Source organism: Carassius gibelio, chromosome B6, assembly GCF_023724105.1.
Source record: "Carassius gibelio isolate Cgi1373 ecotype wild population from Czech Republic chromosome B6, carGib1.2-hapl.c, whole genome shotgun sequence".
Taxonomy (NCBI): domain Eukaryota; kingdom Metazoa; phylum Chordata; class Actinopteri; order Cypriniformes; family Cyprinidae; genus Carassius; species Carassius gibelio.
In genome coordinates, this window is record NC_068401.1 from 7,081,411 (window position 1) to 7,094,495 (window position 13,085).

The following is a 13,085-nucleotide window of genomic DNA, read 5'->3' on the forward strand; positions in this document are numbered from 1 at the left end:
GTTTTCTCAACCTACATTTAACCTGACAGGATTTTCAACCTGCCTAGCTTGCTTTCGAGATTTTAACGATTTGAACCCCAGTCTTCAAAGACGAGAATGTGAAGGAGAGCTGGTTAAAATGCAGAGATTACTCAGAGAAAGTCAGAGGTGCTCTTGTGTCGGCCCTCATTAACTCGGCTCCAGCGTGATCTTTGTTGAACGCAGTTTGCTTTCTCGGTTGTACGAAGCACTGCCGAGCATGCTTTTGGAAAGATAATTGAAGATGACTGGTTTGTATGTCACTTTTTATTTTTTGCATCTTCTTTTTATTTATTTTTTTGCATCCACTTTTCTGATATTTCTCTAATGAGCAGGTGTAGGCTTTGTGTCTGGGAGTTTCTTAATGTAGCCTGAAGTAACATGGAGATTATAATAAAGATTATGATGATGGAGACGTTAATCATGACAGTAATAATAGCGTGAGGATCATAACGTCAATAATACTGATGGAGGCTTGGACAGTTCAGTGTGCGGGGGCAGCATAATTGTCCATTAAACTTTTCAGAGAACTTTTTGTCATGGATAGAAAAGCACTAGAGGCACTGGGCCCTCTACTCATTATCTGAAAAATACTTCGGCTCCCTGTCACTTCTAAGCCTTTTTGAATCTTGTTAAGGGGCTCCTTGGAGACTGGATTGTTTGTAATTCGTCGTCTAGCCTTTAAAAACCATCATTCATGCACCAATTACCGTCAGGAAATGTGAATTCTGTTACCTTAACCTACAAACTGTGATTGTGACCTTTTCTGTTCTGTTTGACTTTAAATAGGACTCAATACAAGAAGAGTATCCATGGGAAGTCAATAATACTATAATAATATTTACAATAGAGTGTATGATGTTAGGCTCTTTTAAACCTTGTAAGATAAACTTATTCACAATGTGCTGGTTTACACTGTCAAGAGGTACTAATAGATAGATATAAGGGTACTTTTGATGGTACTGCCCCAGTATCAAGCTGTTGTATTTTCTGAATGCATGTTATTGATCTTATTGTGAATAATCCATCCATGCATATGCACAGAAAAATTATTAATGATAATAATTCAATCATCCTGGTGATGTATGCAGGAGCTGCATAAACCCCGCCCCTTTCTTACAAATGCAGCTCTGCCTCCATCCGGTCAACAATTGATGGGTTGAACCAAGTCCCTGCCATACTTTTTTTACTTCAATAAACCATTTCACTTGAATGCAAGTTACAATACAGGAAAAAATATCTGCCACTACTTCTGTTACACTGCAAATATTCTGTTTCATTGTAAACATGTTAGTACAATGTAATTTTTCCCCTCATTAATTTTTTTTTAGCCTATATAGTTAATAAAATGAGTAGCACATTTGAAGAAAAGAAAATTGTATGACATTCACTTAACATGAAGAAAAGGCGGAGAGAGAGGGTGGAAGAGGGCATAATATTTTCATTAGCATTAAATTATTTCCCCCTTAATACTCATACAGCATCTCAGCACATTTGCTAGAAATCAATATTTCCTATTGATCCATCAGAAGCAGCTTTCCTCTGAGTGCTGTGGTGTATTCAATCCTCTGGTCTAAATAGAAATATATATATATATATATATTTTCAAACAAGCACTCAAGCTGAAGCAATGAAACAGATTTAATACTATACCACTTGAATGCAAAATATGCATATTTACACGTGCTCTCTAAATATTATTGCACACAGTGTTTTTCAGATGCTACTCTTGTAGGGTTCTTCCATATATCGTCATTGGCTTCTCAAGTGACAAATTACAATCTTATAGCATCATGATTCATCTTAAGCGCAGACAGATTTCTATTAACTTATGTAAGGTGTTATATTAACCATATTTCTTTACCTTGCAATCTCAAATATTCAGTTTCCATAAAAATTCGAGGAACTATTGTTGTGTTTAGGTGGACTGTGGATGTTCTGATTTGATCAAAGTTGTCTACACTAAGAAATAGATGACAACATTATTTTGTGCAGACGTGTATGTACCAGCACAGAAGATATTAGTTCCTTTCAGGATAATATACGGGTTATTTCATTCATTTTATGAGGGCCCCAATTTATGTGGGATGCAGAAGCTTTGTTGATGTATCGTGCTATTGAAAGTGTATTAGGAAACAAGATTGGTTTGATGCTATAATATTATATTTGAATATTTTGTGAAAGCACAAATATTGTCTGTATTTACAACAAACAGCCTCGCAGTACTCAACTGTGTAAGCCTACAGGCCAAATGTCACAGTAAATGATATCAAATACAGTGGCTATGATATTAGACTCACAAATGATGACTAAAGGAGTCAGATTAACTCGACTGCCACACTGAGATCAATAAATAATGCAGCAGAAATGGGCTTCAGAGAGCTGCAGTAGATCTACACTTTGTTGTCTGACAGATTTGGGAGAAACTAGAATCTCCAGTTGCTTTTTAAAACCACATTGTCCACCGCACTCATTAGTTTTTCACACCAGTGGAAAAATGTGGATTTTTCCAACACCTTTATTTCCTCATTGTTTCCATCATTCACAAGGTTTTCTGCCAAGTTTTGACTCTCAAATGCCCGATTAAGCAGAACTATGGATGATAGGTAACAAAATATTAAACCACTTGCCATTTATTTTAAAGAAAGACAACACAAGCTCACTTCTCTTAGTAAAATGTTCTATGTCTTCAAAATGAACATAAATAGTATTTGGATGCTTTCTAATTGCTAATGGTTTTGGAACACATCCATAGCGAATATGATGAATTTCACATGTGGTAAAATAGTCAAATACTTGAAAAAAAAAAAAAAAAACATTTGTTAAGTTCACTTTTTTGGTGTAAAAAAGAGAAAAGAAATACAAAATACTTTTTTTTAGCAACAAGCAGCATTTCTGTCAACCAGTCCAAGTTGCTGTGTTTAATTTGCTCTATTTCTTCACACTCCATATTGAATCTTTTTATATTCCACATATAAGTTGCTGCTAAATAATTGAAATCACACTGAAAAATAATGAACCTTTCATAGTTTTTCCTAACAACTTTATTGGAAACTAAAACCATCCTACTCCTGACTTAACATTACACATCTTCAAGGTCAATAAATAATTAGATATTTCTTATTCTTTAGCACTGTTTTGCTTGCTTTCTTTAGTTATTAGTCAGATTGTACTGCAGAAAAACAAAGAAGGAAAACAAATGTCAGCGATAAGCTTTGTTTCATGCTGAAACTGGCTGTATAATGAAGCAGGCTTCATCAGATCGATGCATGTGATGAATATTGGTGAGTTGGCTTCTCTGGAGACCAGACTCCTGATTGTGTTTGCGTCTCTGCAGATGGTCTCTAAACGGAACGCTCATTGATCTTCGTGGTGACGAGAGGCGTCGCCTTTCTGGGGGTAACCTGATCATTACTGGCCTGGATCGGGATCAAGACAGTGGTGTCTACCAATGCACTGCCTCCAACACCCGGGGAACCATTCTCAGCCAGAGAGCCACATTACAGTTTGCATGTAAGTTATATGAAAGTTTTTGTTAAAATTAGGGTTTCTGGTTAATTTTTCAAACGACCTACAAATGACCTTCTATGATTTTTTCCAAAGCCACTATATATATATATATATATATATATATATATATATATATATATATATATATATATATATATATATATATATATATAAGATAATAAATACATATCACGTTTTTTAATTATTGTATTTTGATCAAATAAATGCTGCCTTAATGTGCATAGAAGTCTTACGGAAATATTTAAATCCAACATAACAACATAAGCTCAACCAAAACCAAGTTTGTGGCTCGATTTGTCTAAACAGTGGCAAACCAGAGGAGCGTTGGCTGTATATAAGCGATATAGTAAAAGCACCAGCTTTGGCATTTGGTATTCACTTGGCATTGCTGAAGAAAGAGCAATCAAACGGGCTGTCAAATGTGACAATTTCACCGGGTGAAGCGCCATTCATCGACTTCAAACTCCATCACTCATTCTCATTAGTCACCAGCTTCAACAGCATCTTTGTACGTTGCGTATTGACTCGCCATATTAATAGCCATACTGTCAAGTATGAGAATAACCATCTAGCCACCTGGCCTCTGTGCAGATGATTTAAAATGCTGTCCTTGTGCATCCTCAAAGAAATAAGAAGCTCCAATCAGTGTATTATTTTTTTTTTTTTTATGGGAGATGGGAGAAGGATTGTTCGGGATGAGAGCAAGCCTGGCCATGCACTCCTTCTCTTTCACACTCATGCCGTCTAACTATTGATCCAACCATGGGAATACACGGAGCATCCCACGTTCCCCATAGGAGACAGATTCCCATCTTTATGGGTGGGATAATGAATTTCACTTCAGGGGACTGGTTAACAACACTTGCTTGACATTTATTTCCTATATTGATCATTGGTTAGTCAAAGGGGAATTATGATTTTAATAGGATGATAATGCCGCTGGCTTTGATAATATGTCATTGTGGCATTTCTTATCTTTGAGACAGCTGTTGAAAACGGCATCCTGTGTCTGCAAGCCGGTATGAAATACATGCTTAACTGTAAAATTTGTCATTGGGAGATTTATTCCATGGTGGCTTTCTATTGGCTGTGTACTGGGGTAATCCTCTCCCGGGGCGAGTTTGGAATGAGTACCTTTCTCAAGGGTGCAATAGCAGCAGAGCAGATTTGTGACCTGACAAACCATGGCTCACACAAGCTCCCTAGAATTCAAAACCTATTCAGATCTTTAACCAGCAGACCCTATATAAAAAATAAAATAGAAATTTGGTGATAAAAAGCATGTTTAATTTGGATTTTGGTATATCATCACTTAGAATAGTTTAGCAACCACATAGCAATGCCTGAGCAATCATCGTTATTATAGTTTTAATGTAATATAAATAAATAATTTGTATTTATAGTTTGTATTTTTTTAATTTGTAAATTTTAATTTAGTTTAGTTTTTTTAGTTTTCACTTAATCATCTAGGGGTTTTTTTATTTAATTTTTTTGTAGTTTTCGTTTATTCAGTTTCAGTGTTTGTATTATTTAAAGCATTAACAATATTAAATAACAGTTATATATCAATTTAAATTGTTTTTGCTATCTAGAGGATTTTTTATGGATAATATGTCGGTAAAAGTTTAAGTGATATGACTAACCATATATTAAAATAAAAAATATAATAATTTGTGGATGTTTTTATTTTATTTTAAATTATTTGCATTTTTTTATGTTTAATAGTATATTTTAGTAATTTTATATTTATTTCTGTTATACGTTTTTATTAACACTTATAAAATTGAACACCAGTTGTGTGCCAAGTTTCAGACCTTTAATGAATATGACCTTGAAGTTGAATGTTCCACCATCTCATAAGAAGATAAAATCAATAAGAGTTATGGAAATGAATCCATAAATGTTCAACTCTTTGTCCTTCACATCCATATATGAATGTTTTCCATTTATAAGCAACGCCATTCACTGTAAAGATGTTTGGCTTACCACATACAGCCATCACATGAGTCCTGCCTTATAGATTTTAACACATGAGACCATTAATCAGCACCCGTGGCTCTGCCGCTCCGGCTCTTAATCCATTCATCCTGTTACTATGAGCCGAACAAGTCCTGCTCTTTCTACATACACCATGGTTCAGTACGACCCGGCTTTGTGGGACTTCTTTTCGGTCAGCGGGGAATCTCTCATTAATCTTTCCCGCTCTTTTCCACCACCTCTTCCTAATCATGGTATTTTCCTCTGCTTCTTTTGTTTTTCGGTTGTTGTTTCTTTTTTTTTTTCTTTTTTTTACCCCGCTCTGTAATTTGTCTTATCGGTCACATTGACTCTATATTGTTTGTGTTGGGGAGCTTGGCTCTTGGCTTGTTTGCTTAAGGGTGTGGAATTGGCACAGCAGGCTACGGTTACAGAAGGCCTTCTCTGTCACGAAACAAGGAGAAGGTTTTTATCATGCCAGGTATGCGAGCCGGTTGCCAACTTCCTCTCCTCCTGTTAATTTGTGAGGATGAATCGTGTGGACATGTATTGACAGGGAGGCTACTGGCTCAGTGGGTGAGATTAAGATATCTCTGGTAATGATGCGGCTTACTGCTGGTAGGTGGAGGCGATGTTAGCATCCCTTTTTTCATACACCCTCATAGTGTTTCACTAGACTGCATTGTTAGACACCAACTATAAGCTCTGGATAATTCTCAATCACTGATTCTGTTTTCTTCTTTTTACTTTCTCAAATATAAGCACTACTAAACGATCACAGTCGACATTGCTTCACCATTCGTTTTGTCGTAATATGAAATGCCGTTTTCATTATGCATGCAAAATAATTGCCTCATGCAGATATATTTTTATTGCCATTTAATCTGTTACAGATCTGGAAAGCTTCAAAATGCAGACAAGAAGTGCTGTGAATGTGAGGGAAGGCCAAGGAGTTGTTTTGTTATGTGGAACACCTTTGCATTCCGGTGGTAAGTTGGTATATTATTATATATCCATTTTATGTCGCTATTTATTGTGTTATTTTGAATGATTAAATGGATAGTCAGCCAAAACATTTGTTTTCAAAATGCTCTCTCTACATTGTTTAATAATTTGATGTTGCATGCCGCAGCATTGTTATTGTGGTATTATTTCTATACAATTATAATTATTTATTAATATTTCAATAAGCTTATGTTTTATATTAGCATTTTTCAGTTAAATTAAGTTTTAGTTATTGTGTTATTGGCTTTATTTACAGCTTTGTATTTCAGTTTTATTTTTAGTCAGCTAATTAAACTTATCTGCCAAGACAATGTTTCCGATTTTTAAGGTTTTAAAATGTGAAGTTTTTCACCTAATATTTATGTCTTATTTCAGCTTGATTCCAAATACTGGAAATGCATTTTAATAGTTTACTTTTAGTTAAAAACACTGTTATTGTATAATTGTTAACCAATAACCAAATAATGTCATTCAGTTAGGCTACATTTCACAATCCGATCAATTCCTGATGGATAAAAAAGTCCTGGCCCCACTTTCTTTTTTCTTATTGGATATCCTGCATCCCAATGTCAAAAGATGAAACTAAAATGGGTTGCAAACAGCAATTCACTTTCGAATTCAATAAAAGAAGTAGTCAGAATCTGTGAAGTGCTGCCTACACACATACTTGCTCTTTAATCCATAAAATGCTTCCTTTCATCCCTTTGAATAACATGAAACCATTTTTAATTTTCCATCATCCCTGAGAAATTATATGAGACTGTAGTAGGGCTTTTCGATGAACTGTTTGTGATTAAATTGTAAAGAAAAAACAAAAAACTGTTACTTGTCACCTCCATTGATATAGGCTGTTTTTTACTCTACTGTTTGAGAAGTGTGATAAAGGTCAGTAGAAATTCACACTCCAATGCTGTTTCGCAAGCTGGAAACAGAAGTGGCGGAAATTCGTGTTTGCATGTTAATTGTGCTTCTCTTAGGCATATAGCGCCTAACCTTAGACAAGACTGAGGTTGTAATTCAGCCAGTTGTAATTGGACAGAAGTCATTAGACCCCAAGTGCAGACAAGAACCAGGCAGTGAGAGACATCAATATCAATTAGAGGTCCTGACTATTACTGCGACAAATGAGAAGTCAGAAATTAGAAAATGTGAATTTGTTTCATAGGCTGGGCAATTAAAGTTTGCTGAGATAAATCTGTAATTAAGCATTTGTTTAATTAGAGAACCCAGAAGAGGAGCCTTTCATATGAGAATACTTTGATGTTTGGCTTAAATGTCACCAGCGATTGAAAACGTAGGCTAAGTGTGTCTAAAAAGCCTAAATAAAACATTGAAAAATGCTGGAGAAAGCGGAAATTTAATCAACACATTTTGTGGTTAAAAAACACGTTTCTGAAACACTGATGGTCATTTTACTCATGCTGGTTATAGCATTAGACCTTCTAAAGAAACTCATTTACAATGGATCGCAGATTCTGCCATCTTTTCTTTGGCTTCATTTGTTTGTTTGTTTTTTTCATTTGGATCACTTTCTTTTCAATCAGACCTGAATCTGGAGGCAAATGGAAATAAAGACCTGAAATTGAAGTCTCAACCCTGTTAGTGAGAAATGTTTTTTTTTTTTTTTGTCGAATGCATTTTCTGTGCCGAGTAGGTAATCAATTGTTTATCACTGCAAAATGCAAACAAGAATGCTAAGCTTTGCCAATTTTCAACTGATTCTATTATAAAAGTTTTTGCTGTGTATAAGTTTAAGGATTACAATATATAGTAGTTGCTCTTTATCTATTTAGATTTAGGCTGCATATTGAACTCAAAAGACGAATGGGTTATTATTACCAACCTGTTTTATCATTGTGGAAGAAGCTGTATTGTTTTACACTAGTAATATTTGAAACATCTAAACTACCCTCACCCCCCCCCCCCCAACCCCTCGAGCAATGTTGAATGCTCATTGTTGTAAAATAGCATGTGATCAAAAGTTTTTAAAATAAGTTTTCTGTGCTCTACATTTACAGTTTCCCCCTAGATATATATATATAAAAAAAAAGCTTCATCATGATCTAGCTGTCCGTTGAGATTGCTGAACTCAAAAAACTAATTGGTTATTATTACCAACCTGTTTTATCCTAGTAGAGGAAGCTATATTGTTCTACTTTAGTAATAGTCAAAACACTTTTTTTTTCCAAGGGTAAAGCTAGGTTTTCTGTTGAAAAATATTATGCAATAAAATTGATTCTCTGCTCCACATCTGCCAAAATCCACTATACACTACCGTTCAAATGTTTGGCATCAGTAAGATTTCTTCTTATTGTTATTATTATTATTTAATTTTATTATTTATTAATGTTTCAGTTAAATTTAAATCAAAAATGACAGTAATGACATTTATAATGTTACAAAACAAAACAAAAAAAGCTGTTTTTTAATTAGGGCTAGGATGATAAATTGCATGCAATATTTAATGCGCATTCATATATGATATATGATCAGCTTGTCATTGAACAACTGCTCTGTGTTGTAAATGCTGCTCTATGTACACGTGATTGAGATTTACCACTGATTACCAGCTTTACTGACAAGGTACTCATTACGTATTAAAGTGTTCCTCTAGCTTAAGTGGTAGACGCATTGCGTTAGCAGGTGCAAGGTTGTGGGTTCAAATCCCAAGGAACACATGTTAGGAGAAAATTGTTAGCCTGAATGCAGTGTAAGTTGCTTTGGATAAAAGCGTCTGCTAAATGCATTAATTTATTTATTTAAATATTTCATGCGATATATCGTGCAGTCCTAATTCCACAAAAACTTTTTTCAACACTGATTAAAAAAAAAAATCTTCATATTTTATCCTTCATAGGATTGTGGATGATTAAATAAAAGTATTTTTGATCAAAATACATTCTCAATATGCCTTTTCAATTGTGTGGCTCTTAAAAGACTGAATGGTGGTTAAAAGTATTTCTTGACTTTGACCTTGTCTGCCATATTTTCCCAGTGTAGGCCATTTTTCCAGCATTCCTATTCTGCTTCAATTCCTTAAAATTTCATAATAGAAAATAAATAACTCTGATACTGTCACAATGCAGAGGTCATATCAAGAATCCCATGATTGCCTTATTTTTTTTTATCTGTGGAGGCATTTAACATCAGACACCCTCATAAAGATCCTCCATTGTATTTCTGAACAGCATGTTTGTTTATGTTTTCAATAACCATCGCAATTTCTGTCTTCGAATCCTCTATGTTCAGCGCATTTGACAAAAACTATCACTTCTTATTAAGCTAACAGAGCTCTGATGCAGGGATTCCCAAGCCAACCTGATCATAAAGAATTGCTTTCAACTTCAGGACACCCACCCTGCCAGTGTTTTTCCACATCTTAGGATGGGCGGCGCAGTCTTGGGGGACGACACTTTTTGAGTGGCAGCCATCCTGTACACCTTTCCAAAAGTTGCATCATGTGCACAAGCCTCTCTTTCCCATTCCCTTCCCCCTCTCAGTCTCCTGTAGATGATACGCTAATGTACTGTGGCAGGGCCTTCGGTCTTCTTTGGTTCAGCCCTTTCCAGTAAAAGCCAGCCATGCATGAATGACGCCAACAGAGAAGCCTCCGTCCCCAGCCATGGTGAAGCCGGACAGGGCATGTGTCATAAGAGTGCCAGTGAGGCGCTTTAATCTAGTTTGTTTCGCTCCCTTTCCTGCCGCCTCACAAAGGAAGAGTCGCTCTGTTTACTGAGCCTTACCTGCTTTAAGGAGGTCAGCCTGAGGCTAAGCAAGTGGTGTAATGCAGACGCTTTGTACGTGCTTTTGAGCCGAGATTATGGTTTACCGGACAAAGTGACTCAACACCTTTCTGAAAGTATTAATGTCCGTGTCAGGATCAAACGCTCTGTTTCTGACATCTTTCTAGAGCTCACATTCACCTGGGTCTTCAACGAGTACCCTCACTTCGTCCACCAAGACAGCCGGCGCTTTGTATCCCAAGAGACGGGGAATCTCTACATAGCTAAAGTGGAACCATCCGATGTTGGGAATTACACCTGCGTTGTTAACAACACTATTACCAAGGAGAGGGTGTTCAGTTCGCCAACACCTTTAGTTCTGAGAAATGACGGTAAGTGGGGTGTCCGTCAAATACTGCACAGTTTTACACAATATAGGAGTATACACTGAAAAAAATAAATAAAAATAAAACAAAACAGGTCAAGGAACACAAAATGAACACCCATGGCTTATGACGATATACTGAAGTCTTATGAAGTGAAAAGATCGGTCTGTGCAAGAAATTTACAGCAAATAATGGCATTTTTGTGGGGAGGGGGGTGAACTATCCCTTTAAGTCCATTGACATAAAGAATGATAAATGAAAAGATATTGTTAAAAAAAAATCACTCCAAAACTGTAAAGATAATGACACAGAGAACAATCTCATTGGAATAATTTTGTATGATAAAAAAAACAACCTTTCAGATAAAATTAACTTTGAAATAAAAACATTGACATCCAATCAGAATCCATCCTGCTTGTAAGAGCTTGAGAATTTAAAGTGGCAGATGACAGCTACAGCATATGCTTATAAAAAATAAATAAACATTTATTTTACATCAGTGTGGACACTAATGTAGTTATGGTTATAGTTACTTTTATAGTTGTCGTTCCTGATGTAACAGGCCTCTATACGAAAAACTGTAATGGGGTATTTCATGTAATTTTAATTTCAGTCCAATGCTGAATCTCTACCCAATACATTCCTGTCATCTGGTCACTGTCCTGTCTGAATAGTCAAGGAATAACTTTTACTTTTTTGAGTTATAATAAATATTAATTTTTACCTGTTAATTTAAGTTCAGTCTCTAAAACATAAAACGTTGGCACCATATTATTTTTACAGTAAACTTCTGTTTTATTTGTTTGTTTAGTTACCATAGATTTCACAGATTTTTTTTAACAGTATATCTCACTTGGGTTGAAGAAGCTTGTGACATTTTTAGGGAGATGTTCATTCGTAAATGTCAGAGATGTATTTATGCCACTGTCCTGAAAGCTAAACTGCCTCTTTTAAGAACACTAACCTGCACCCTTGACAATGCCTCAAAGGAGGCCACATTTCCATTTGAGATGGATCCTGTTTTTATTATGTGTGCTCCATAAATCTTTAATGACATGTCTCTGTATTTTTGGCACAATCTTCTCAGCTCCCCTGCTCATTGACAGGTCTTTGTGTTTTGCCATTTGTTGTTGTTTTGCTTGTATTCTGGAGTACAAAGCTTGTATATCATAAATCATGAATCACAATGCCGTATGCATTTGTGCTGTTTTGTCTGCCCATGGCAGGAGCGATGGGAGAGTACGAGCCCAAAATAGAGCTTCATTTCCCCGACACCATTCCAGCTGCTAAAGGATCCACGCTGAAGCTAGAATGCTTTGCCTTGGGAAAGTAAGTCCAACATGCATGCACCTGCGTCTGTCTGCATTCTACCGCCGCAAACTGTTGCCTGAGTTCACACCCTTGCTTAGCGTTATTTATTTTTATCCCGCGTTATAAAATACACCGAATTTGTGATCAGCACTTCAGGTTCATTCTTAATATGATTTGCAATCTGTCACAGAAGCTTTTTACAGAGAGCTTTTCACCACAATGGCCCGCTTTGCAGAGAGCAATGACCCTAGTGTGGAAATAGAGCTGCAAGCTTCTTTTCAAAGGAAGAGCAGAAGGGTTGTCGTTTAAAGAGGAGGGTAATGCAGGTTTTCAAAAAGCGGGAGATGATAGCTTTTCACACCATACAAGAAGCACGTCACCCCAGATTCTAATGTGAATCAGATCCATTCACACTCAGATTTTCTTAATAGGGTACAGCTTTGGAGAAAATGAGGGGGAAATGGATTTTCTTTCTAAACATTATGGAATTTCACTTCCTCAGACAAAGTTGCTGTAGCTGGTTGAGCATGATGCTAGCAACAACAGCGTGGTGTGTCATGGATTAGAATCCTAGGAAATGCATGACCAGATCAAAATGCTTAACTTAAATATATGGATAAAAACATCTACCATAAAAGTCTGGGGTCACTAAGATTGTCTAATGTTTAAGTCTCTTAAGTTCACCTAAGCTGCATTTATTTGATAAAAAATACAATAGAAACTGTATAACTGTGAAACATTATCATAGTTTAAAATATTTGCTTTCTATTCTGACATATTTTATATTTTTGTGAGGCTGAAGCTGAATTTTCGGCAGTCGTTTCTCCAATCTTCAGTGCCACACGATGCTTCAGAAATCATACTAATATGCTGATTTGGAGCTAAAGAATAATTTTCTTATTAAATTTAGTGTTGTCAGCTGTGCTGCTTAATATTTTTTTTCTTTGGAATGAGGTGTTTGCATTGCTACATATATTTTGAAACGTATGATTAATTTAATGCATCCTTGCTGAAAAAAAGTATTACTTTCTAAAATAATAATAATAATAATAAAAAATAAATAAATAAATAATAAGATTAATAATAATAATAATAATAATAATAATAATAATAATAATAATAATAATAATAATAA

General features: G+C 35.5%; 1 protein-coding gene across 1 annotated transcript in view; it reads left to right on the plus strand.

Moving 5' to 3' along the window:
* Window positions 1-13,085, plus strand: part of LOC127960258 (contactin-3-like) — a 56,988-nt gene that overhangs the window by 13,432 nt on the left and 30,471 nt on the right. The window contains exons 4-7 of the mRNA XM_052559896.1: window positions 3,356-3,531; window positions 6,420-6,515; window positions 10,442-10,645; window positions 11,866-11,968. Coding sequence (XP_052415856.1) covers window positions 3,356-3,531; window positions 6,420-6,515; window positions 10,442-10,645; window positions 11,866-11,968 — 579 coding nt within the window. The remainder of the gene's footprint in view (window positions 1-3,355; window positions 3,532-6,419; window positions 6,516-10,441; window positions 10,646-11,865; window positions 11,969-13,085) is intronic.